The sequence below is a fragment of the Haemaphysalis longicornis genome, unplaced genomic scaffold (assembly GCF_048455015.1).
Source record: "Haemaphysalis longicornis isolate Haplotype H1 unplaced genomic scaffold, Haemaphysalis longicornis Haplotype H1 scaffold_9, whole genome shotgun sequence".
NCBI lineage: Eukaryota > Metazoa > Arthropoda > Arachnida > Ixodida > Ixodidae > Haemaphysalis > Haemaphysalis longicornis.
Window position 1 is genome coordinate 74,054,250 of NW_027526460.1, and position 22,520 is coordinate 74,076,769.

The 22,520-nt window shown below is 47.2% G+C and overlaps 3 protein-coding genes across 5 annotated transcripts in view; 1 reads left to right on the top strand and 2 right to left on the bottom strand.

The window, feature by feature from the left end:
• The window catches only part of LOC144151564 (neprilysin-4-like), a 474,218-nt gene that overhangs the window by 143,437 nt on the left and 308,261 nt on the right, over positions 1–22,520 (bottom strand). The gene's annotated exons all lie outside the window — the stretch shown is intronic.
• On the top strand, positions 2,432–4,689 carry LOC144153260 (uncharacterized). The gene is made up of 3 exons (XM_077684912.1): positions 2,432–2,663; positions 3,617–3,938; positions 3,993–4,689. Exons 1-3 carry the CDS (start codon positions 2,432–2,434, stop codon positions 4,687–4,689), a joined length of 1,251 nt encoding a protein of 416 aa, XP_077541038.1.
• On the bottom strand, positions 4,697–6,805 carry LOC144152582 (uncharacterized). The gene is made up of 3 exons (XM_077683887.1): positions 6,658–6,805; positions 5,860–6,426; positions 4,697–5,717 (listed from the first exon to the last, which is right to left on the bottom strand). Exons 1-3 carry the CDS (start codon positions 6,754–6,756, stop codon positions 4,794–4,796), a joined length of 1,590 nt encoding a protein of 529 aa, XP_077540013.1. The 5' UTR covers positions 6,757–6,805; the 3' UTR covers positions 4,697–4,793.

The following is a 22,520-nucleotide window of genomic DNA, read 5'->3' on the forward strand; positions in this document are numbered from 1 at the left end:
GAGCGAAGGTAATGTCTGGCTATTAATAAGAGTTTACATGCTCCACTCCCCTTGTTCACAGCAGTGGATTTGGTGCCATTCTTTCTGACGACGCCGACGACAAGGGCTTCTCTTCGCTTTTCATGAGACATCCTATAGGCTTTCTCCTTAAAATGTGATGAAGCGGGCAGTCTCGCGCCGTCTGGTTAAGCGGGGTCGATACTGGGGCAAAGTGGTGTTTGCCGCCTAGGCCCGATCCAGTTAACCACGTACTGGTTTGATTGCGCGAAATAGTATATAAATACATAAAGATGGAGACAGAGATGCCCCATCACGCTTCGCGCACCGAAGGCGGCGGTCGACTTCCCGCACCCCGTATTACTGTTTTATACTCGCCCGCGCGCCCTCATTTCTCGGTCCTATGATTATTTGACGTAGGTTGAAGCTCGCGGGAATTAGATCGCATAAGTGATGTCATAGAAACTCGTTTTATCGAACAGAGTCTAACGATCTCACAACATAGTGACGATACGCTTTGCATCGCCTGAGCAGTAACCAGAGATGTCTCTTTACATCCGATGAATACGGGGCAGCAAGCGCGACTTGGCTAGGACGTCACCGTATTCTGGAAACCCTGGAAGGGAATGAAACACTTTACTAAAACAAGAGGCCATAAGGCCGTAAGGGGGACTAGGAAGTGGGGGAAATGGGAAGGAGCCAAATCACACCATGGGCACTGTTCTAGTCCTGGGGTCCCATTCGCAAAGTGCACGCAGTTATGTCAGTTCGAGTCATTGGGCACGCACAGTTCACATTGTAGACAATTGTCATTGTAGACAATTATGGTAGATCAGTCATTCCGACAAGCTCGGTCAGACCGCTGAGCCAACTTGTAGAGACCGTTGTCAAGGAAACGCTGTTGTGTGGTTGTCTCTCAGTTTCGTTCCAAAGGAACTTTGCAGTCAGAGGGGAGCTTTTCTCTCGCCATCTTGATATGGTGTTGCCTAGGCTTAGTACGAAACGGGGCACTTGGCAACAAAGTGGCTGGTGCGAAGCACGACCTTTTAGAAGACCAAAGTTATCGCAAAATGAATAAGCAGGCTTCGAGTGCATCAAGTCATAACGGCGTCGGTGGAGGCAGGTGACCGCTTTCTACTGCTACTCTTCTTAACACCTACTAGCTTTTTCCCGTCGCTCTCCGCAGAGTACCACGTTGGCGAACTCATGTCGGCAAACCTGTCTGTGTTGTCCTCTTTAATAAAAAGTCTCTCTCTCTCTCTCTCTCTCTCTCTCTCTCTCTCATGTGGCGGCTGATAACGGCGCTCCATAACTGCCTTATCTCCGCCTTCGGGAGAGCCCCTGTAGCAGGCCAAAGCACCAAGCCACCTATCAACACGTCCGGGCCCGCACGGAATTATAGGGGCTCGGGCGGTGAAGGCAAAGATGGGAATAAATTACTTTTAATCAGGTGGGGGTACCGGGGGAAAGCATCTTCTCTGGCTGGTCGTTCTCATCGCCTGCTCGTAAGTCATGCCCGGGCTTATGATTTTCGAGGGTTTCATTTTTCGAAACATCGGCAGATGTCTTGTTGTGTTTACGTTATCTGCAAAGGTCGACCTGTTTTGACGCGCTTTCGAGTGCATGCTAAAACCACCGGAGATTAATGACGAAAATAACAGTGCAGAAGAGAGACATAAATCACAGCGAAGAGCCGAATTTCCTTTTAAGTTTTTCCATCGATACAGAATTTCACAACTTACGGAACGTGTACAGGTCACCATCACCATCATCACCACCACCATTAACATCATGATCATCCTACTCGGGTCCACTGCAGGACGAAGGCCTCTCCTATTGACCTCCAACCTCTCCGGTCCTGCGCTGCTCGAGCCAGTTTCCCCCAACGGGCCTATCTCTTGGAATCCACTCTGTTACCCTAATAGTTCACCGGTTGTCCGTTCGTCTCACTACATGAGCAGCCCTAGCCCATTTCTGTTTCTTGATTTCAACTATCATATCTTATACTCTAATTTGTTATCTGATCCAAACTCGTTTCCTGTCCCTGAGTGTTATTCCTAACATTATTCGTTCCATTGCCCGTTGAGCCGACCTAAGTTTGCTTTCTAGCTGTATAATAGGAGCTATTCATTGAACCTCCGCTCCGAGATGGCGCCACCCGTCTCACCGCTCATCCGCCATGTCGTTGGTCGCCGATTCTCCTGTCGGTCGGTTGGTCGCCCGGGTCGCCCCGTACTGCCCTCCTGCTGCCGCATTGGTGACGACAGCTCGATTGCGACGTGCGGTATCGGTATTGTTTTGGATTCAGACTGTGTGATTGTGATTACTGATAATTTCAGTTGTTATTACATCAGATTGGTGTCACACGTGGGTGTTGTATCATTTTGTGCCGTCATTACGGCCGCTGCTTGCGGCGTCGTGTCGCCGTACGACCATGGTGAACTGCGTTGTGTTCGGATGCAGCAACCATTCCAAAAAGAAGCCGGGGGATGAAACCGCTGCCTCAGTTGGATTTTTCGCCTTACCCCGGGTTGTGAAGAACCAGTGCAAGAGGACGGAAGAAGTCACCGCTCGAAGGAGGGCAGAATGGTTGCGGCGGATCAATCGCAAGGACGTGAACCCGAGCGCAACACACTACAAAGTGTGCGGGAAACACTTCGTTACAGGCAAGTGCATTGTAATCCACCTTGACTTGCAACACTACGCAATCTTACTGCTTTTCTTCTTCCATCTTAGAGTGAACATCACTGCCACTAGCAGCGTGTATCACTCACTGTTCTCGACGTGTGTGTGTAGGAAAACGCGTCCGGTTTGGGATGTGTGCGCGCGCGTGTGTCACACTAACACTGCGACACCGCGTTATTTCTCGCCACAGTAACATGTTTAACGTAGCCGTCGTTAAATGAATTCATTTGCAGGCCGTCCGGCGTACATGCTGGCCGAGTCCGACCCAGATTGGGCGCCTTCCCTGCACCTCGGGCACGGAGCGGAAACGAACGGTGACGCTTCAGCCTCGCGGTAAGGTTTGTTTTCGTTACGGCCACCAGCCTAGTTTTCATCAGAAATGTTGGGGCTGTTTCTACTGCAGTGTTTTTCGCTCCCGAGCGGAAATATTTTGTGATGAAATCGTAGTCGGGGTTCGTCGAACTAGCTTTTCAGATGAGATGAGCTGGCACCACCTGGATACATTATGACTGGGGCGATTACAGATTACATTTGCGCGGTCACAGTCCTGTTCTATGTTTTTAGTGCTCATAATTTCTGCTAACATTCCAAGGATAACAAAAAAACTTACAGGCACAGGAGAAAGCTGGAACGTTCAAGAAAGCAAGGAGAGTCAACAGAAGCCGCCGTAGCCAACCGACAGGAAACTACTGATAAACCTGAAGGTACAACACAAGAGGTGGTGGCAGAGGAGGCTTTGGCAAGGGATGCCTCGACGCAGAGCTGCTGTGCCAGTGGTACGTCATACAGAAATGTGTACAACTAAGTCACATGAAAAGTAGTCTGCCGCCTGGAGAACATGCCATGAGTGCGATAAGTTATCTTGTCGATGAGATTTAGGAAAAAGAAATTTGAGCACGTCATTACTTCAACTTTTTTATTTTCTTCCTTCTAGGAACTGTCAGCACACAGACAGAGATGACAATGGAGGACATTACCCGCCTTGAGGAAGAAAACATCAGACTACTTTCTGAGCTTTGCGACACCAGGAAGAAGCTCGCAGTGCACACTTTGACACAGGAAGCAATGGAAGAGCATGAGGATATGGCTCAGTTTTACACCGGCCTTCCCAACTTTGCCCTTGTGCTTGCCCTTTTCCAGTTGTTGGAGCCGAGTGTGTCGCACACAAGTCGTAACTGCCTTACGAAGTTCCAAGAGATGGTGATATTCCTCATGAGACTACGGCTGAACTTGTCCCTTCAAGACATAGCCTACAGGTAATTGTTGTTTTATTTCACAGGTTGCTTACTAATCCGCGGTTATCGTTGCAGGTTTCTGGTCTCGCAACCCACAGTGTCCAGAATCGTAAACAAGTGGCTTGACGTGGCCTACGTGCGCCTGTCCATGGCAATCAGGTGGCCAGAGCGCCATGTTTTAAGAGCAACCATGCCCATGGCTTTCCGAAAGTCATTCGGCACACACGTGGCAGTCATCCTAGATTGTTTTGAAGTGTTTGTTGAGAGATCGTCATCTTTTCTCCCACGTGCACAGACCTGGTCAGCATACAAACACCACAACACGCTCAAGTACCTGATTGGCATTGCACCACAAGGCGTGGTGACATTCATTTCACAAGGGTGGTGTGGTCGCACAAGCGACAAAGTTATCACGGAGCGTTGCGGTGTGCTGGACAACCTCCTGCCTGGTGATTTATTTCTGGCAGACCGCAGCTTCACCATCGCTGATGAAGTTGGCCTTCACTGTGCTAAACTTGTCATTCCAGCATTCACCAAAGGGAAGCCGCAGCTTTCGGCCCATGAGGTTGGAAAAACTCGCAAGCTGGCTAATGTCAGAATACACGTAGAAAGAGTGATAGGACTTCTGCGCAATAAGTACAGAATACTGAAGTACACGCTGCCTGTTGAAGTTCTAGCTAGTGAAGAGGATGGACCCACCCTGTTGGACAAAATTGTCTTTGTATGTGCTGCACTGTGCAACATGAACAACTCGCTAGTGCCATCAGGGTAAACTGAAGCATGCGTAAGTGAACACTAGAGATGCCAACGTTCTTTCTAACATTCTTGTTTATTTGAAGGTTGAGCTCCTGCATGTGAATGAACCATTTTCTACTTTTACGCCTTTTTGCCTGCTTCCATGCACTCTGGGCAGTACCACTTTTTTTGGGGGGCTCTTTTTATGTTGACACACTTGTAATGGAACCATGTGCGTTTGCAAGTTTTGCTATCACACATAATCATTTTGCCCGACTCTGGCCCTTCGCACAAGCAGTACAACTCGTCGTCTTCACTTGGCTGGGTGTTCTCATCTGGCTGGGTGCTGGGTGTGCTTGCTGGGTGTTCTTGTTTTTCCTTGTCTTGTGTGTTGGTCCAGTATAGAAAACACAGTTCGGGCATTGCGACTTGTCGAAAGTACCTTTCACAGCGTTCAATCATGTTCTTGCAGAATTCTGTGTCTTTGTATACTCGAAGGTTGACGAAGTCTTGAAGGGTCCACAGTACAAAATCGCAGTACGACGCCTCGCAAACCAGCATTTGCATTTGTACTTGATAATAGTACGCGTGGTCTGTCTTGAGTTCCAACTTCCCATCCACAAGTGTGATGCAGGAGGACTTTGCAGCAGCAAGTTGCCTGGTTGGTCCTTCGCGGCCATTGTAAGGGCATTTTATCTCCAACACTCCGTCGCCACAACATGTGCAACTTACTACGCCATCGGGAGAGGCCGCAAGGAATGGGTGGTCCACTGAAATGTGCAAGCCAGACTCTCTACACTGAAAATTTGTGTGGATGGTTCGTGATGCCAACTTGTATGCTTCTCGTGCTTTTTTCTCGTGCTGCTTTCCCCATGCGGTTTGTGGAGACCAGAACTGATTTTCCTCAGGATAGCAGATTCTTACAATGAGCGATTTTGAAGGGTTAGTCGTAGATGTTCGCGACACTGCCTTTGCATTTGATGCAGTTATACGGCCAGCCCTAAATGAAAACCATTTTCCACACTTCGCTTGTTCTCTTGTGGTCTCCTCCACCAGCGCAGCAACCTGTAAATAAACGTGAAAATGTATTACATTGTGCAGTAGCATTCTAACTGAGCTTCTCAACCTTACTTCACACTGCTGTTCAGCAAAAGCATGCAGCAGATATGTAATGAAGTTGAAATAAAAAGTTGTTGAAGCACTGTACCTCTGGTTCAACTGAAATGTTGTTGGCAGCCTGGTTGCAGTAGTCTGCTACGGCGTTCCACGTGGCAGGTACCTCATCTTGTTGCATGTTGCTCAGCATGGCACTGGGGAACTTCATGGCAACTGGTATGAAGTCGTCTGCGTAATCTGCTTCCAGGGATAGCATTGCAGGCCTACTCCCACTTGCGTGGCAAGCTGAGAGAAAAGCCGACCATTCATCTGCTGTTGTGGCCTCAACAGTCTGCCTCTTCTGCTGTTTACGTAGTCTCTGTTCACCCATTTGAAGTCTTTGCTTCATTTCTGATGATGAAAAGTCAACTTGCGAAGCTGGCTTCCCTTCCAAAAAGCGCACATGTGGAGGTAGCCAACTGTTCTCTCGGTCAGTGCCAACTTGCAAATCCCTCCTCCTGACAACTGCTTCAACGTAAAACAATACAGCCGCAATATGAGAGCAGGCTTCCCCCAAACCCGCCATGCAGTCGCAGTGTGCCGTCTGCACCTCGCCATCTTCTTTGATGAGAAGCCAGGGGTTCAGCGGCTTTACGTTGAATGACTGGGAGTGCCGCACCTGCGTTACAGGAGCAGGCAGAAAAGAATCTTAGGGTACAAAACAAAACTTGTACAAGCAACGGAAGTTTTGGGCCACGTCACATAAAGGGGGTGAGGATGCAGATAGATAAAACGCGCATTATCTAGGGACACACGGAAATAGCATGCGCAGGTTGCGCTTCGCGCAAAGTGGAGTCATTAAATAACAGATGCGTACGGCATGTGCCGGCTGCAATGAAATTGTACTTGCCTTGCCAATCACAACGATGCGTCCGTCGGCGAGGGCTCTCGTGAACGGCTGCTGAACCCATCCGCTGGTGACATAGTTGTGCGCTTCGAGTCCCTTCATAGCCTTTAACTGCTCCTTTGTCACGAAGTTTGTGGCGTAGACAAGATAGTCACTGATATCAGCTATATCGACACGAGGAAGCACGCTTATGTCTTGCTGCACCTCGTCACTGCCCAAGTCGAAAGGATCGATATCACCGCACAGCTGCACTTTCCGCATGTAAGCCGATTTCTCCGGCTGCTTCAGTCGGCGGCCGTACTCGCTCAAGCGCATTTTTCCCGAGCACAAACGTCCGTACAACCACAGAAACGTGCACGCTCGCAACGTGTGGCGGAGACACAAAATGCGGAGTGCACCCGAGCAACCACGCCGCCCGCGCGTCTCTCTCGCTCTCTTGACGACCAACGATATCGCGGCAGCTCCGGACGATGCGCACGGCCCGTGCCGATGACGTCATTTGAATACCTGCTATAAGGCGTCAAGTTCCAGCTCCGTATGTCATCACCGGCAGTATGCACTGGTTGTAGATTTTTCTTTTGGGTGACATAGGTAGCTTACCTTTCATTACAGTCAAACCCGTTTATAGCGAATTGCAATATGCACCGCGATTAGTTCGATATATCCAATAGTTCGATATAGCCGAACCCGCCTATAACGAACTTATCGTTACAAGTTCTCAATCCGCTGGAGCCCCCGCCCCCTTCACCAATTCCGCCATCTGCGTATGCAGAAACAAACACAGTACAGTAGCCATTACCATACCAAAATAATCCATTTATTGCAAGTATTAAAGCTACTTTCCGCCTAAACTGCCTACTTAGCAAAGAAAAAAGCGGTGATTTTTGTTTCCACTTTCGTTTTGGCGGCTTCAACTAGCATAGCATTCTCTACACGAAACAATATTTGCACCAGTTCGAGTCCGCGTCCTCCAAAATCTAAGAAGCATTGGTGGAGCACATTGACTGCCGAAAGCGCTTCAATATAAGCGTCGGACGGCTTTCACTCGCGACATCATCGGGAATGTGGGGGAGCTCTTACCACAGTTCACCGATGCTGCTGTTTTGGTCCGGACTCGCTGACTGCGCGGGTTCCGTCGTGAGTCCCGCGCGTCGGAAACAGTTACGGGAAGTGTCGGGCGTCATGTCGCTCCGTGCGAGGCGCAATAGTCGCAACTCTTGCTCCGTGGTCGCGGTCAATCCACATCTCAATCGCCGCTCCGAGACCATGCATTTCGGCGTAAGTTCTAGGCGCGCAGAGTTCGATATATCGGATGTGAACTTCGTTATAAGGAATATGTTTCCTATGTATTTCCGTAACTGAATTAGTTTTGTTCGATATATAGCATAATTCGCTCTACCCGGGTTCGTTATAGTCGGGTTTGACTGTATTTGGGAGTGCTTGCCGAGTGCTCCCCGACCCATACCTATTCTGCGCCGGATTTCTCTCTAGTACTTGGGGTCAGCACTAACCATTCGTTCTTCTTTTACCACCCATTCTTTTACTTCTTCTCGCGTATCCTTTCCTAATCTGAAGAAGACGTTTTTAGCGAGTTTATTCCTCATTACTTTCGATTTATTCATATTTATTTTGAGCCCCACGGCCGTGCTTCCTGATTGTATACAGTTCCTCAAGCATTGTTGGCATGTGTTCTGCATCCTCACTCCTCAAGACTATATCGTCCGCAAACCTTAAATGGCTCAAGTATTCCCTGTTTATCCTTCATCCTATGTTTTCCCAGTCAAGCTTTCTAAACACCCTCTCCAGAGATGCTGTGAATATTTTCGGAGAGATGGTATCTCCATGTCTTAGTCCCTCTTGGATGGGACATTTCTCGTTATGCTTGGGGAGGGTTATCCTTCCCACTCATTCCTTACATATATGTCTTCTAGAAGTCTGATGTATATTTCCTCTATTCCCTGGTCTTTTTGTGCTTCTAAAACGGCTGCGGTGAGTACGGAATCAAACGCTTTCTCTTAATCTATAAATGCCATATCAGGGGGTTTAGTGTATTCTGCTGATTTTTCTATCACTTGATTGAAGACATGGACGTGATTCATGGTTGAGTATCCTTACCTAAACCCAGCCTGCTCTCTGGGTTGCTGGAAATCCAGGCTGTCACCTATGCGGCTAACGATGACTCTCATAAAGAGCTAGCAAACCACTGAAATTAGGCTGATAGGTCTGTAAATCTTAAGGTTCTTGGGATCTTCCTCCTTACAAATCCGAATAATGTTGGCGTTTTTTCTGGCCATGAGCACTTTTTGAGTCTTCAAGCATTCCGAAAATAGTACAGCAAGCTTTTCCAGTGCAATATCTCCTCCCTCCTTCAACAGATGTATGGTTATGCCGTCGTCTCCTGCAGCCTTTCCTCTAAATCATGCCTTTGAGAGCCTTTCCTACCTCTTCTTTAGTTACTAGTTAGACATCGCAAGTTTAGCTTGTACTCTGAAGAGCTTCCCCTGGTCTAACGTAGCTTGTATACAGCCTGGTGTAGAATCGTTCAGTTCCCTTTATTATCTCGTTTAAGTTGTACGTACATCCTGTTTTTGCCTATTGCTATCTTTCTCCAACCTGTTCTTACTACCCATCCATCCCTCATGCTTATTGGGACTGCACCCCGCCATCTCTTGCCCCATCTCTCGCCCCCATCACTTCCTAGGATCCGTGGCTGTCTCCCCCGTCGACAGCAAACACCCAGGCTGCCCATGAAGCTCTCTGTGAACATGTGCACCGGATCAGTACGGTCATCCTGCAGCACTACGTGGCCCCGGTTAATTGAACACTGAAATCAGGACCTGGACTTAGATCCTGCGTTGAATGAAAATTTGTTCTCTCTCTCTTAGTTGCTTTCAAGCTTCCCGCTATTTGCAGCCTTTCCTCGATCACTGCCATGTTATATGCATGAATGTCGTTTGTTTCACTTCCGTTAATTAGTTTCGACAGCTCGGCTAATTCAGTCTGATCCGCCGTGCTTGACACTTTCATGTCCTTACGTTTGGCAATTAATTCTTACATTTTATTAGTTAGTTTTTCCGTTTGTTCCCCACATGTTGCTTCTCCCACATCTGCTGCTGCTTAACTGAGTGCCGATGTTAGGCTGTCATTTGGCCTGTCCACACGGACCCTGTTCTGCTCGTTTAGAAGCGCGACTTTGTTTTGAAGAGTTATTTTACACTCCTGCGATCTGGCTCTGACTGACTCTATGCGGGGTTTCGTAGTTTTCACGAGTTTCCTTCTCTCTATTTTAAGATCTAGCGTTAGCTTGCATCTAACCATCCTATATAGCTGCTCCGAATCTTACTTAGCACCTCTACGTTTTGTGCAATACCTGAGTTTTCACTTAAAACGAAGTCAATTTCATTGTTTCTTGTACATTCGGGACTTTTCCATGCCCATTTCCTGTTCTTTCGTTTGTAGAAGAATGTGTTCATCAACTTCAGGTTATTTCTCTCAGCTAATCCCACCACTTTATCTCCTCGACTGTTACGATTGTCAATTCCGAAGTTTCCCACCGACCTTTCTCCCATTTGTTTCTTACCGACATTTGCGTTAAAGCGTCCCATCACAATCGCGAACTATGTTCCTGCCTTCTTCGTTGCTGATTCGACGTCCTCATAGAAGCAGTCTACGGCTTCATCATAACAGCTGATTGTTGGCGCATAGGCCTGTACTATCTTTGTCCTGTATCGCTTGTTTAGCTTGTTCACAACAGCCGCGACTCTCTCGCTAATGCTAGAGAACTCCTCCACGTTTCCTGCTATTTCTCTGTGGATTAAAAATTCACTTGGGATTAAAAATTCATTTGGGACATTAAGTGGGATATTATAGGGTTAAGCGAAGTTAGGACGGGAGAAGACTTTATGGAGCTGACTAGCGGGCATATTCTGTGCTACAGTGGACCCCAAGAGAAGAAGGAACACGGGGTGGGACGTGTACAGAACAAAGCGAAAATTTTATTTGGAGCCTGTCCCACCACGTCTACAGCAGTTGGATATACAAACGCAGTCGTAGCTGGGCAAAATGTAAGGGGCATCTGAGCCCAGAAGTTCTTGAAACTTTGGTGTACATCCGGTAGTAAACCCGGCCAGATCGGAAGCATGTTTGTTCGAAAAGATGACAAGAGCTTCAGCGCGAAGTACCGTGTAAGGGCTACCGCGTAAGCGCTGCAGCTTAAAGTAAGGGCACACGAAGCGCTGACTTACAACTGGATTTTATTTTCTGCGAAAACGCCATATATAAACGAAACTGAAGAAAACAAAACGCGAAAAAAATGAACAGAAAGCCATCCCCACATATAACCATTATCGGCACGTGCCCTACTAAGATAGTGTAATTCCTTCTTGGTGAGTGTAATTCAGGCTACACTGATGCAATGCTCTCCCAAGAGTCCAGTCTCGGCGGCTGGGTAAGTGAGATCAATTTTATTCCGATAACACGGCAACACGGCTGATAACACGGATCCGGTCGTTTGTGCTGTGTACTGGCGCAAGGGCCACTCAGTGGAAGAGCTCATTGATAAGTCCTTCATATTATTTCTGGGAAAGCCCTCATGTTGATAAAATACCGCCGAACTCTCTTTTATCTGACCACCTGGTAAGCTATCAGCTGCATCTTTTCTAATCACCGCCATATAAAAATAAAGTAAATGCGGCCTCCGAGTGAGACATGATGATTGCTTGATATTTTTGTTTGAAAGTTTCCACATAAAGAATCCAAATTAATGTCAATAAGAGCGTTGGTCAAAAAAGGGCTGTACATAGTGGAAACAAGTTATATGGTGAACCGATATTTCCGTTATGTGTTAGTTTTCAGGATTGAGCGACTGCAAGAAAACTTTTCGTACCGTCCATACTTCTATTCGGAGTTAGAGCGTCCCATGCAAGAGAATTGTCAGATGCCAAAAAAATACCTCCTCGATAACGGTATAGAAGTTTCTTGCGAACAATAAGCTTTTCTAGTTAATGACTTCGTTTATTCCATGATTTTGACATGACAACGGAGGGGAAAAAAATAAACCCTACCGGACTACAAATTTTCGCAGTTATGACCTATACCGAACAACAAAGTTGGAGCAGACAAGAAAACAGCGTAAAATACGTGGGTCATTGAAAACGCCTCGGCGTTCTCGCCGCTCGCACGAAGCCGAGACGAGGCAAGCCGAGACGATCCGGCGTGAGCGGCCCTTCCCAGTCATCAAGTGTCCCCCTAATAGCGTCATCCATCTCCGTCGGCCCCTACCAAAACGATATCGCCCGGGCAGCCTTCAACGCGGCCGGTCGCCTCTGCACGGGCGTAACTTCTGACGGAAGCCGGGCGGGCAGCAAGATAATGAAGAAGAAGAAGAAGAAGAGGCGGCCATAGATAGGCAAAGTTGGGCCGCCCACAGCAGGCACGAGATGTCCAGATTATGAGCTCCGGCCATGGAAACGCCGCTATCCCATTGTCCGCGGCTCGAACGGAGGATGCGGTTGGCTGGCTCACGTATACGAAAGAGCCGCGCGCTTAAGCGGCAGCAGCAGCATGGGCCGCGAAATAAAAGCCCGTTCTAGTAACAACTCCTTTTTTTCTTTCTTTTGAATTTCTCTCTAACAAGCTGGAGATATTTGTAGCCGATAGCATCGAACTCCGGTTGCCATTATCGCTTTGGGAGGGGTGTTCGCGCGTATCGTGTGTTGAGACCCCGTGTGCGCGTGCGCGATTTAATCGCGGGCTTTCCTCACGCGCACTACACGGCTGGTTTTCCCGCATCCAGAGTTACTTTTTTGCAAGGTTGTTCTTGAAAAAAAAAATAAACTTTTTTTTTTTTTTTTGGCGAGGAATAACTGGTTAACTAGACATCAGAGATTTGATCCACGCGACTACTACTTGACTATGAACTGAAGCGCATTCTTATCCTCTACCTGGCAGGGACTTTTTTTCAGCCAAACGGTTGAACCCCCATGATAAAGTCATCTGCCGCTTGAAATGAGAAAACGAAGTGTCCGAGTGATCTAGCCAGCAAGCAACGAAGCGAGGGTCCTAGGAAGTGCTTTACGTGGTTCTTTATTGTGAGGCAATGGTGTCTTTCCAAAATGCTAGTACGGAATCTCCTATATGCTAGTACGCAAAACGGTGAAAAAAATCGGAAAAGAAGCCTTAGGAGGACGGAAGCAGGATAAGCTGAATACGAGAAAATCTGGGTGTAGAAGCTTAGTTATTGAAGTTTGGAGACCATGAAGACTGGAGTGCTGTGATTTAAAAAGCAAATTATGGCGTTTTACAATCAAACTAGTTTTATGGGAGAAATGCAAAAAAAATCCTTTTGATTCTTCGGCGGTTCCAAATGCCGCGTGATTTGTACAGCCCCTTTGCAAAAAAAAAAAAAAACATAAAAATAAGTGAAATAACAAAAGCAACATATCCGTGCATTTCGGATCGAGGTAAGCTCGAATTGCCGCTGATGTTGTAAGGCCAGTGCAGTGGTGTTGCGAAAAAGTATACAGACTGGCAGCAATAAGGACGGCAACTGGCATAAGTTTGTAGCAGGAGTTATGATTGCGAAAGTACTTCAGTGGCTTATCGAGAAAAGAAGCCGCCATGCAAGAAACGTATCAGAAAAATCTAGGAATTAGTCAACAAACGGCATTGGACATCGGACTTCGAATGCACGTCCGGCATTAGACATCTAATGGCAGGTGGTGGTGATGGTGATGATGATTATGATGATGATTGTAATAACGGTAACCACGACGGCGGGGTGGTAAGCTATGCATTGATAGCTATCAGCCCGCTGTTATTAGACGGTTCAAACCACGCATGAGCACTTCAGACGTGGCATGTGTGTTTATACTGGAAATAATAATTCTCGGCTCACCAAAGTTTATTCCACTCCACTCTCAGTTTGACTACCTTGCTGACTACTGTATGGCTCTGACAAACAAGCTACGCGGTTGCTGGTGAAATAACAGAAGCGTTGTAGTCTTCATCGCATCCGATAAGTCTCAGTAGCGTTGCATAAAGTCAAACAATTTGGTAGCGGACAACGACCCCTTTGCGTATTTAGGTCAGCGCATACGCTGCAATAACGGCAAAATTGCGCCGAAGTAAGATCGCCAGAATGTCGGATGCTGTCCTGACAGTGGTTAACAGATAACCAGCCCATTGTTGACGGGTGATTGAGCACTGCAGGGGCCCCGTTCGAAGAACGCGTAGCATCCATCAGACATTATGTTATCAGCGAGAGCGAAGCGCGCATCGGGTTCTGAGAATAGCGAGCGATCGGTGGCTGATGTGCGCCTCGCGTCCACGGCAAGAAATGAACATTAATAAATGGCGCCGTTATTAGAAAGAATGTCCTTAAACTCTCTCTTTGAAACCCCGTTGGTTGAAACCGTTGTTACAAGAGTGGTATCGACTTCAGGGTAAAACAAGAACGACTATATTTTTCCGTTTATAACTTCCTTTTTACTTCTCTGTGCGGCGTTTTCAGTGCTTAAAATTAGGGCATTGATTTTGTTGTTACCACTCAGCCAGCCGTGTATATACAGGGTGTCTCAGCTATCATGCACCAAAATTTAAAAAAAGAGTAAAGGCGTAACTCCAAGAAAACCAAGTGCATAATGTTTGCAGTACTGTGAAGAAGCGGGCAGCATTTTTTTGTTCGTAATGAGAACTAATTAATTAGTTGTAACTAATTATCTAACTTGAGAAGTACTTCCCTAATCACTAAAGTGTCAATGAGGCACTTGTAGGTACTCACGAGGGGCATCTGACTGGGGTATTTTCAGCGACGAACTAATTGCGTACTCATTTATTCTGACTGATAAAGAAAACCCACGATTTATGAAAATACCACGTGACGGCGCCTTCGCGCACACCGTAAAGCAACGCCCTCAAACAGGCTGCCTCTCAGTTAGCCAGAATGAAATAAACAAAAGAAAGAAAGAAGAAATCGCGACCGAGTTTGTGCCTTATCTGCACACGCGCCCCGCGAATCTTGCTGCTGTTGCTCCTTCCATGCATGCCGTTATCAAGGTGATGCGCTGACTCTTCAGGCGGGTGACAGGCGAAGCAGTTGCTTTCAATCAGCTTATTTGGGGACGCTACTTTACAATGCGCGCGGAAGCGCCGTCACGCGGTATTTTTCATATTTCGCGGGTTTTCTTTATCAGTCAGAATAAAAGAGTTCGCAATTAGTTCGTCGCTGAAAATACCGCAGTCAGATGCCCCTCGTGGGTACCTACAAGTGCCTCATTGACACTTCAGTGACTAGGACAGTACTTCTCTAGTTAGATAATTAATTACAAATAATTAGTTAAGTATCATTAACTAAAAAAATTACTATCCGGTTCTCCGTAGTACTGCAAACATTACGCACTAGGTTTTATTCGCGTAACGCCATTGCTCTTTTTTTAAATCTTGGTGCATGATAGCTGGGACACCCTGTATGTATCAATGGGAACAAGCTCAACACGCTATTCGAGTCAACGCGCTCGTCAACTTCATCAAGTCGGAATCTATGCACATACATCCACAAGCAAACCGGCTGTTTCTGCGGTGAACAGCATCTGGTCCCTCCCTTCGCTACAGTAGACATGCGCGGTTTTCAGAAAATGTTGATGAGGTCCACCGCGGTCTCATATATGAACCTCAACACCATCAAATGAGGCGAGGTCGACGTGAGGCCCGTGCCCTCGACCTGCTGAATAAAAGATACCCGTCTATCCCTCGATTCAGCCTTCAGGGCAACAGGGATACACGAACAAGAGGTTTAAATAAGCAGAACCGTTGGAAACTCCTGGAACTGCTCGCACTAGTCATAGATGTACCCAATATTTGCCGCATGAAAACTGCAGGTACATTTGAGGCAAAATATATTTGCACTTAACCGGCAGTCCCCGCATTCATTTAATTAAGAATGCTCGTTGGGTTGGTTTTTACGATAGGAAGCGAGAGAAAGTGCCCGAGGAAGAAAAAAAATCTAGGGAAGCCAGCACTCATGCGCAAGCCTTGAATCGCGAAGCTGTTGTGTGTGAGCACTGACGCACACATAGTTTCAGTAGCGCGCCCTGCCTTTCGGTTCGCGACCTCTTCCTCGCCAATGCGAACTATCCGTGGCCTGGCTATGCTGAGAACTGCGGAAACGTTGCACGCGAGGTCTCTTGAACGATACTGAGCGCATGAGCACGACGATGCGAGCTCCCGCGCGGAGGGCTCTCCTACGATACTTAGCGCATGCGCACGCTCCTCTCGAGTGTTGCGGCGGCCGCTATCACATGTATTTCCGTTGTAAAGTGGGTAATACGACAGCTTCGCGATGCCTACGCGATAACGTTCCTCGCGGGGAGTTTTCGGCGCGCACGAACCTCGAACTTACGGCCAGCAACAACAGCTTCGCGGTTAAAAGAGGTTGGGAATTATGGCCTCGACTCAACCAATGAGTTCGAGCATGACTTAGGTTCTGAGATGTGTCATTACCGTGCTCGGGTGACGTTGCGCCACGCTACAAAACGCCCCCCGTGCATTTTATCCAGAAACCGTACGCATACCCTCAAATGTCGCTGTCCACGTGCTCGCATAACGGGGCTACCGCCAGTGATGGCGGTCGGGCCTGGACGGAAAAGACACCGGCCAAACCGTCAACCCACGAGCCCTTCAAGAACAACGCAACATTTAGCCTTTCAACAGTCAGCCATCTTTTGTGTGCTGCACGTCAGTCATACCTTTTTATGCCATGGAGGCTGGGTTTTCGACCACGTAGTGAACGAGGCCTTTTTTGCACTAAAATTTGGGCTTAACGTGCATCATACTGAAACTGCAATGATTCGATAGAGCTACACAAAGACACCACACTACATTTCTGCAGGCCGCCACTACCTTGTTGAGATTGAGCACGATTGAGCTTTCTAGGATGTCCGTTTAGCATAAAATCGTCAGTGAATGAAGTGTGTGACCTCGTGATGTGTCGGTTTCGTCGAAATTAGGGAGCTTTACTCACCGAAATTACACTTGGGCTATAAGGCGCACCGTAGTGGTGGGCTCCGGATTAATTTTGACCACCTGGGGATTTTTAACGTGTGCCGTAATCTCGACAAACGCCTGTTTTCGTTTTTTCATCTCCACCAGATATACTGCCACTGCGGCTAGGATCGAAACCCCGTCCAAGCCAGCGCAGCGCGTGTGTACCGGTATCAAAACATTGGGCGTTGACTTCAGATGTGTGAGATAGCTTTGACGTAAGTTCTATTCTACAATTGCGCCGCTCTTTTGAAGACAAGGTGTGTATTTTAGGATCACAGGGTGCCACACCGGCAGCGACAATTTACTTTATATGCTGTATGCAGCGTGTGCTCACCGTAAGCAAAAATTCAGAAATAATGAAGGTATTACAGACTTTATATTTTGATAGACGGCAGTTTATAGTGACCCTAAAAATGTCTTTCAGGAATGTCACTTGTGTCTACAGGGGAAGCAGACTTTAATCGGATTATAGAGAGCTACGGTTTTGTGAACTGCCTTTCCCACATTTTGCGTCGCACAGCGAAGTATGGCCGTCTGCGAAAGGAGTATGGTTACAGCCCCACCTCAAACCCCTCTCCACCGCCACTTTCCCGAATCGTGTGTACTCCTCGCCACCAGCCGGGTCTCTCTCCCATCCTACATTGCGCAATGGCGCCCGCTCTTCAGCAGCAACCTGTGCGCCGCACTGGAGCCTGTGCTAAGGTTGGGATACCCGCGCTGTCATTGTCTCTACCCACCAAACGTGCGTGTTCTTAGTCTGCGACGTACAGGGCGGGCCGCTGTCCTGATAATTCTATATAGCAAATCCCAACGCCAACAATAGAAAAGCGCACCAGAGCACCAGCTTGGCTGGTCTTCCGACTTGACAGGGTGAAAGGGGTCTGATCAATCTTTTAAGCGAAGCCGGTTTGCTTCGCTTCGTGCGCGTATGGTATTGCTTTACTTTTCTGCTGTTTGTTCTGTTCATTCTTCAAATACTTTTAAAGTATTTTTGCCATAAATATGTTTTTTTTTTTCTTTTTTCTTTATTTTCTTCTTGCTTTGTAACAGACACCCTGGCTCTTGTCTGTTGGTATATGTATGAAAATAAACAAGGAATTAAATAATTCAATGTGTACTACAGCGTTTTCGGCGACTAGCTTTTAACCGGGCTCTTGCTTTTGATTTTCTTTGTTCGTGCAACATTCCAGGGCTGTTATAACTTGTTTTTGCTCTTCTTACTTGCCGTACTTCCTGTTTTATTTATCAGACCCTCAAGATATTCAAATTCAAACTGTCCCAATCTTCCTCAACCGTAGCATTTGAACGAAACATTTTCAACTCAGAGAAGCGCAATGCTTCTACTGCTAAAACAGAAGCAAACACAACGCGAATTTTTTTTTTTCGGAAACAACTTTCCAAGCACAAAACCGTACCGAGTGAAAGCACCGCGCTAAAAACCACGATTCCGCTCCTCGCACGGCCGTAAGTGGTAGACACGCGTCACTTGACGGCAACTCTTGCAGCAGCTCCCGGAAAAACGCGCACTCAGAGGCGACGACAGCGCGGACGCCGTATAGCCGCACACTGAACGGTCGAAATTAAGACGGATGCCTCCCTCTTCCCGCTAAACTTCGACCAGGAAGGCTGATGTTACCATCCGTAAGGCTGGCCAGCGGACCGCAGCGCCTGTATCGCGCGGAGTGGGTTTTACGCAGTCATCGCTCTTCTTCACGGACGCTATGGCTGGCAGCCAGTTTCTCCTATATACCTACGGCAGAAAACTCTTCCTTTGTTTTCTCGGCTGGACCCCCTGCTGCGGTTTAGCGCGTATGCCGGCTTAAGTGGTGCACGAAGACAAATTTAGTTATCCACTACTGCTGACGTTACTGATCCGCGAGCACATCACGTTCAAACACAGATTCTGCGCCGAAAGTTCGCTCCGAGCGTTGACGACAAGCTTAGGAGTGTCTTAGCGCATTTCACTTCCGTATTCAAGCTCCGTTAGGAAAACCCAACACTGCACACCGGAAAAAGGGAAAAGATTTTTTACTGTAACCTGTTTTTACCCGCCGCGGTGGCTCAGTGGCTAAGGCGTTGCGCTGCTGAGCAGGAGGTCTCGGGTTCGGTTCCCGGCCGCGGTGGCCGCTTTTCTGATGGAGGCGAAAAGCAAAAACACCCATGCGTATGAGATTTCGGCACACGATAAAGATCCCCAGGTGGTCAAATTAATCCGGAGACCTCCATCACGGTGCGCCTCATCGCCGGCGTTGCGTCGGCGTGTTAAACCCTACAATCAATCAATCAATCAATCAATCAATCAATCAATCAATCAATCAATCAATCAATCAATCAATCAATCAATCAATCAATCAATCAATCAATCAATCAATCAATCAATCAATCAATGTAGCCTGTTTTCATTGATCTGTTTGTTCCGCTTTAAGCGCATTTGCTGTCCGTCGCCTCCGACGCTGTCATTTTGTTATTTAAGCCAATTAAGAAACTGTCAACGGACGTCCTGTATTCCTTTGGACAGACAGCTCTAGCATCAAGGTTAAGTTGGGATGTTTTGACCTCACAGCGGGGGGACCACGTCTTCAGCCACGGACAACTAACTTGGAAAGTTTCAAGCCATCGCGGGTTCACGGCTGCAAGCGCTAACATCTATGACCAAGTCCCGTGACTCAGGCCTGGGGGGCATTATGGGGAGCACAAAGAAGTAATCCATCTGGAGAGTCACCAATAAAAGAACGGATGATGAAGGACCGCTGCTCGTAGAAGCACTGGTAGAGAGAGGAAGAGAGAAGGAGGAAGGGAACAAAGAAGGTGGACGTCTTGCCTGCCGTCACGCGCATCTACTCTTGGCGCCGTGTTAGTTGCGTGCACCGGTGTCCACGCAGAAAGACTGTGGCACAAGCAATATGCGAGCATGTCGACGGCTGAGCAATAGTAGCGCGAATGGAAGAAGATACATTATTAATCTAAGCGTCATTGTAGATATCACTGGCTTGAATCGTTCAATAACATTAGACTGCACGTAACAACTGTATCCTCTGGCAGCGGAGACGTCGTCTCTTTCTACGAGACCAACCCGTCTGGCCACGTTTTGAAGTCGGTAGCAGAACTTCGACCCACGAAGCAATCACAAATGCTAGGAAACATTATAGCGAATCGTCTCGTGTCAATGGTTACTTTTGTCGATCTGTCTTTTGTGAAAACACACTTTTTTTTGCCAAATTACTTTGAAGTCAAAGACAGAAATTTCACCGAACGTAGGCCATTGACTCTGAACTTATTATAGATTTCGTGACTGACTGAGTTACTTGTGCGTCAGAAGCTAACGGGTAACTGACATTAACTTTTTCTGTTTTTTTTTTTCCTCGTGTTTTCTCTGCTCCTAAATACAAGAGGATGAATAAAGTGCGTAGAAACTGTCAGGCCCGGTATTGAGGCAACAGACTCGGTTTTCCACATTCAATCAATAAATGTCTCACCACGGTTTCCTACTGCACGGAACTACTCAGCACGCGGTATGCATAGTGCCCTGCGCTGGAGACGTCCGCTTTTCCCTCGGACAGGGTCCCGCCCTGCGCCACACGCGGCGCCCTTGCACACCACAATAGGACGAGCGCGCCCACGCCGTTCGCTGCCCTCACCTTGGCGCCTTTCTTCCCCGCGCGGGAAACTTTGATGGAAAACGCTCTCTCTGGAGTCGGGCGGGTCGGTGACAGCTGATGAACGGTGGAAAGGAGATGCCTACCGATTATCCCATGCACCCCGTTGTGGCACATGCGCTTAGAAGGGGCGCTTGGGGTCATGACCGGACGCCGGTGCTCCATTCGTGAAGGTTAAAAAAAGCTAGCGCTGTTGTTAAAGCCACGTGAAGTGAGAAATTAAGGCGAGGTGTTGTTTGTTCCAACTGGCAGTATTTGGAGGCATCAGTGCAACGATGCCGAGATTATGAATCAATCAATCAATCAATCAATCAATCAATCAATCAATCAATCAATCAATCAATCAATCAATCAATCAATCAATCAATCAATCAATCAATCAATCAATCAATCAATCAATCAATCAGCTTTATTTTCTTAGAAAAGCAGGAGTACGGGACTAAAAGCTCGAGCAGCTTGACGAGGTGCCGACCCCGTTTGAAGTGGGAAAACAGCAGCATGACGGTCAGTCATGAACAATGAGTACAAGATAAATTGACAAGTGTTACATAGCGCCTAGTAATACAAACTTTCGTAACATGACGCTAAATAGTAGAGAAAAGTCCATAGCCATAGTCATGAAGTGACATGAACATAAAAAGCCGCAATCTACAAGAAAAGGGTATAAGGTTGTATTCTAAAGGGAATGAAGTTCTATTCTGAAAAGGAATAAAGTACTATTCTCGAGATGAAATGAGATGGGTGGAGCGTTTGATGAGACATTTTTTAGTATACGAAGGATCAAAATCTTCTTGGTTTAATAAATTTAGCAGGGAAGGTAGTTACAGGGTCTAGTGCCTCTAGTATATAGACTTCTGCAAGGCGTTCACTGCGAAGGGTGTTGATGTAAAGTGTGCACACGCACTTATCCAGTCGGAGCCACCACTGAGCATGTGGAAGCGAGTGCGTTGGCAGTTGCCGATACTAGTTTGGGAGTGACCACTTCATTTGAAATTACAACCAATGCACCGAACATGGATACACCACGATTCGTTTGTTTCCTAAATAGAATGCAATTTGTTCAGCGTTTTGACCAGAAAGTGTATGACTAGTGTGAGCAACTTGTAGCGAAGGTATGAAATGATTCTAGGAAATTCACCTCTGACTGTATTTATAGCGTGACGTATAGGAACGTTACACTCTCAACAGTATCGTGAATTTTAAGAACTAATTTTTTGCCACCACGAAAGCCAGTGTTTCAGTCACCAATTACACACATGGGCCTACAGGGTGAAAATCAGCAGCGAATCATTTGAGAGAGTAAGACGTTTGAAGGTTATCACAGGACAAACCGCAATGGCAAACGAAACAGAAACTAAGAAACAGGTTCGTAGCGTCTCAAGCGCCAGCATTAGGGTATGGGATATGTCGTAACCACGTAGTCATGTTTGATGGAACAAAGGCGACCTTTATGTTGAATCTAACAAGGAAGACTGGTATGCACAGGATGTCGCAAGGCTTAGCTCGATGAAATTGAGGCAGTTATTCCTAAAATTGAGCTAACTGAATAAACTGTAGTGTTGGGCAAGATAACATGAAGGGCATCTTTAAAAAGGGCATGACGACAAATATGAACTTGGTTCAGTTTAAAGGAACAAGACTTTCGTAGCTCACTCAGCTTTGTTTCACCCACGAAAAACGTGTTGTGTTATAACATGAAGAATATTGAAAAAAACTTTTCAAATTTGGCGCTACAGTGACGTAATAGGGGCTGCACGTAATAGAAGCCAACACTAAAGGCACACCTCGTTAGCAGTGAAGTGACACAATAAAACTGAACTAGGGGCTTCATTACGATCACCCAGTCATGTTTGTTAAAGGTGGCTTTGGTCGGCAACCGCCAATCGCGCACTCAACAATTCGCGACGTCATAGAGACGTCACCAAAAAGTGGGGGTGGTGGGAGTCGACACTACCTCATCTGGGGCGGTATTCTCGCAACTGTCCCTTTTGAAAACGTCCCCTTTGCGTCCCTTTCAACGTGACGTACTTCCGGTTAAGCAGTGGGCGTTGGCAGTAGGTTTGCCGCGCTTGCGCTACGTCACTTCCGGTTGTTTGCTTTTAGCCAATCAGGGCTCGCCAAAAGGGACATTTTGAAAGGGACGCAAAAGGGACAAAACTCGAGAATACC